Source organism: Borostomias antarcticus (assembly GCF_949987555.1).
Source record: "Borostomias antarcticus genome assembly, chromosome: 11".
NCBI lineage: Eukaryota > Metazoa > Chordata > Actinopteri > Stomiiformes > Stomiidae > Borostomias > Borostomias antarcticus.
In genome coordinates this window covers 8,564,225-8,566,724 of record NC_140244.1, presented here as the reverse complement: position 1 = coordinate 8,566,724, position 2,500 = coordinate 8,564,225, and the positions used below count along the sequence as shown (strand labels likewise).

The window sequence follows — 2,500 nt, the reverse complement described above, 5'->3', positions numbered from 1 at the left end:
TGGTTTATAGTCTATGTAAGCAACTGTATGTATGCAACTTCAGCTATGCAAAAATGATATCCCTCTTGTGTCTAGGTTTGCACCACATGACCGTTGAAACAGGGTGGCACACTTTGGGTAATCCTAAAGCAATGATCATTTTGAGAACTTAAAGGTAGGGTAGGTGATTTTTCTGCACAATCATTTCACCGTACCCAGCAGACTACCTGCCTGTCAATCCACCTACAGACTGTATCTACAGGGAGGCCTGAAAAGAGGGAAGAGGACTTTTTCGTCTAGATTTTCTAAATCAAACGTCCTGTTCCTGGTTTCTCCATGATGGCCTACCCTGCCTTTAACCCCTCAGGAGCGTGTCTCACCCAGGGTGATGGTGAAGGCCTACCCTGCCTTTAACCCCCCAGGAGCGTGTCTCACCCAGGGTGATGTTGAAGGCCTACCCTGCCTTTAACCCCCCAGGAGCGTGTCTCACCCAGGGGGAAGGTGAAGGCCTACCCTGCCTTTAACAGCGTGTCTCACCCAGCGTGATGGTGAAGGCCTACCCTGCCTTTAACCCCTCAGGAGCGTGTCTCACCCAGCGTGATGGTGAAGGCCTACCCTGCCTTTAACCCCTCAGGAGCGTGTCTCACCCAGGCTGATGGTGAAGGCCTACCCTGCCTTTAACCCCCCAGGAGCGTGTCTCACCCAGGGTGATGTTGAAGGCCTACCCTGCCTTTAACCCCCCAGGAGCGTGTCTCACCCAGGGGGAAGGTGAAGGCCTACCCTGCCTTTAACAGCGTGTCTCACCCAGCGTGATGGTGAAGGCCTACCCTGCCTTTAACAGCGTGTCTCACCCAGCGTGATGGTGAAGGCCTACCCTGCCTTTAACAGCGTGTCTCACCCAGCGTGATGGTGAAGGCCTACCCTGCCTTTAACCCCTCAGGAGCGTGTCTCACCCAGCGTGATGGTGAAGGCCTACCCTGCCTTTAACCCCTCAGGAGCGTGTCTCACCCAGGCTGATGGTGAAGGCCTACCCTGCCTTTAACCCCCCAGGAGCGTGTCTCACCCAGGGTGATAGTGAAGGCCTACCCTGCCTTTAACCCCTCAGGAGCGTGTCTCACCCAGGCTGATGGTGAAGGCCTACCCTGCCTTTAACCCCTCAGGGGCGTGTCTCACCCAGGCTGATGGTGAAGGCCTACCCTGCCTTTAACCCCTCAGGGGCGTGTCTCACCCAGGGTGATGGTGAAGGCCTACCCTGCCTTTAACCCCTCCAGGAGCGTGTCTCACCCAGGGTGATGGTGAAGGCCTACCCTGCCTTTAACCCCCCAGGAGCGTGTCTCACCCAGGCTGATGGTGAAGGCCTACCCTGCCTTTAACCCCTCAGGGGCGTGTCTCACCCAGGCTGATGGTGAAGGCCTACCCTGCCTTTAACCCCCCAGGAGCGTGTCTCACCCAGGGTGATGGTGAAGGCCTACCCTGCCTTTAACCCCCCAGGAGCGTGTCTCACCCAGGGTGATGGTGAAGGCCTACCCTGCCTTTAACCCCTCCAGGAGCGTGTCTCACCCAGGGTGATGGTGAAGGCCTACCCTGCCTTTAACCCCTCCAGGAGCGTGTCTCACCCAGGCTGATGGTGAAGGCCTACCCTGCCTTTAACCCCTCCAGGAGCATGTCTAACCCAGCGTGATGGTGAAGGCCTACCCTGCCTTTAACCCCTCCAGGAGCGTGTCTCACCCAGGGTGATGGTGAAGGCCTACCCTGCCTTTAACCCCTCCAGGAGCATGTCTAACCCAGCGTGATGGTGAAGGCCTACCCTGCCTTTAACCCCTCCAGGAGCGTGTCTCACCCAGCGTGATGGTGAAGGCCTACCCTGCCTTTAACAGCGTGTCTCACCCAGGGTGAAGGTGAAGGCCTACCCTGCCTTTAACAGCGTGTCTCACCCAGCGTGATGGTGAAGGCCTACCCTGCCTTTAACCCCTCAGGAGCGTGTCTCACCCAGGGTGATGGTGAAGGCCTACCCTGCCTTTAACAGCGTGTCTCACCCAGCGTGATGGTGAAGGCGGTCCACTGTCGAGCGCTGGCCAGGAACTCGCCCCTCTCCACCGCCAGGTACCGCGTACTGACCGTCTGAGACCGCAAACGGTTGAACAGGGCGACCCGCGACCCAGAGGAAATACACACTGCAAATAGACACACAATATACATAACACACACACACACAAATGTTAATTTACTACAACATAACCAACATATTTCATGTACAAGTACTTTAACATGAAGTCAGTATGATGAATTACCCCACCATACACCCGTGATCTCTCTCTCTCTCTCTCTCTCTCTCTCTCTCTCCCTCTCTCTCCCTCTATCTCTCTCCCTCTCTCTCTCTCCCTCTCTCTCTCTCCCTCTCTCTCTCTCTCTCTCTCCCTCTCTCTCTCTCGGCATGACAAGAAAATACTACAAGTATTCTTTCTCTCTGTCTCTCTCTCTGTCTCTGTCTCTCTCTCTCTCTCTCTCTCTCTTTCTCTCT

At 55.6% G+C, this 2,500-nt stretch overlaps 1 protein-coding gene across 1 annotated transcript in view; it reads right to left on the bottom strand.

The window, feature by feature from the left end:
* rbpjl (recombination signal binding protein for immunoglobulin kappa J region-like) overlaps positions 1 to 2,500 on the bottom strand; it is a gene marked incomplete at both ends in the record, with an annotated part of 17,288 nt that overhangs the window by 10,703 nt on the left and 4,085 nt on the right. Inside the window, one exon of the mRNA XM_084445785.1 lies at positions 2,016 to 2,153. Within this exon, the coding sequence (XP_084301911.1) occupies positions 2,016 to 2,153 (138 nt within the window). The remainder of the gene's footprint in view (positions 1 to 2,015; positions 2,154 to 2,500) is intronic.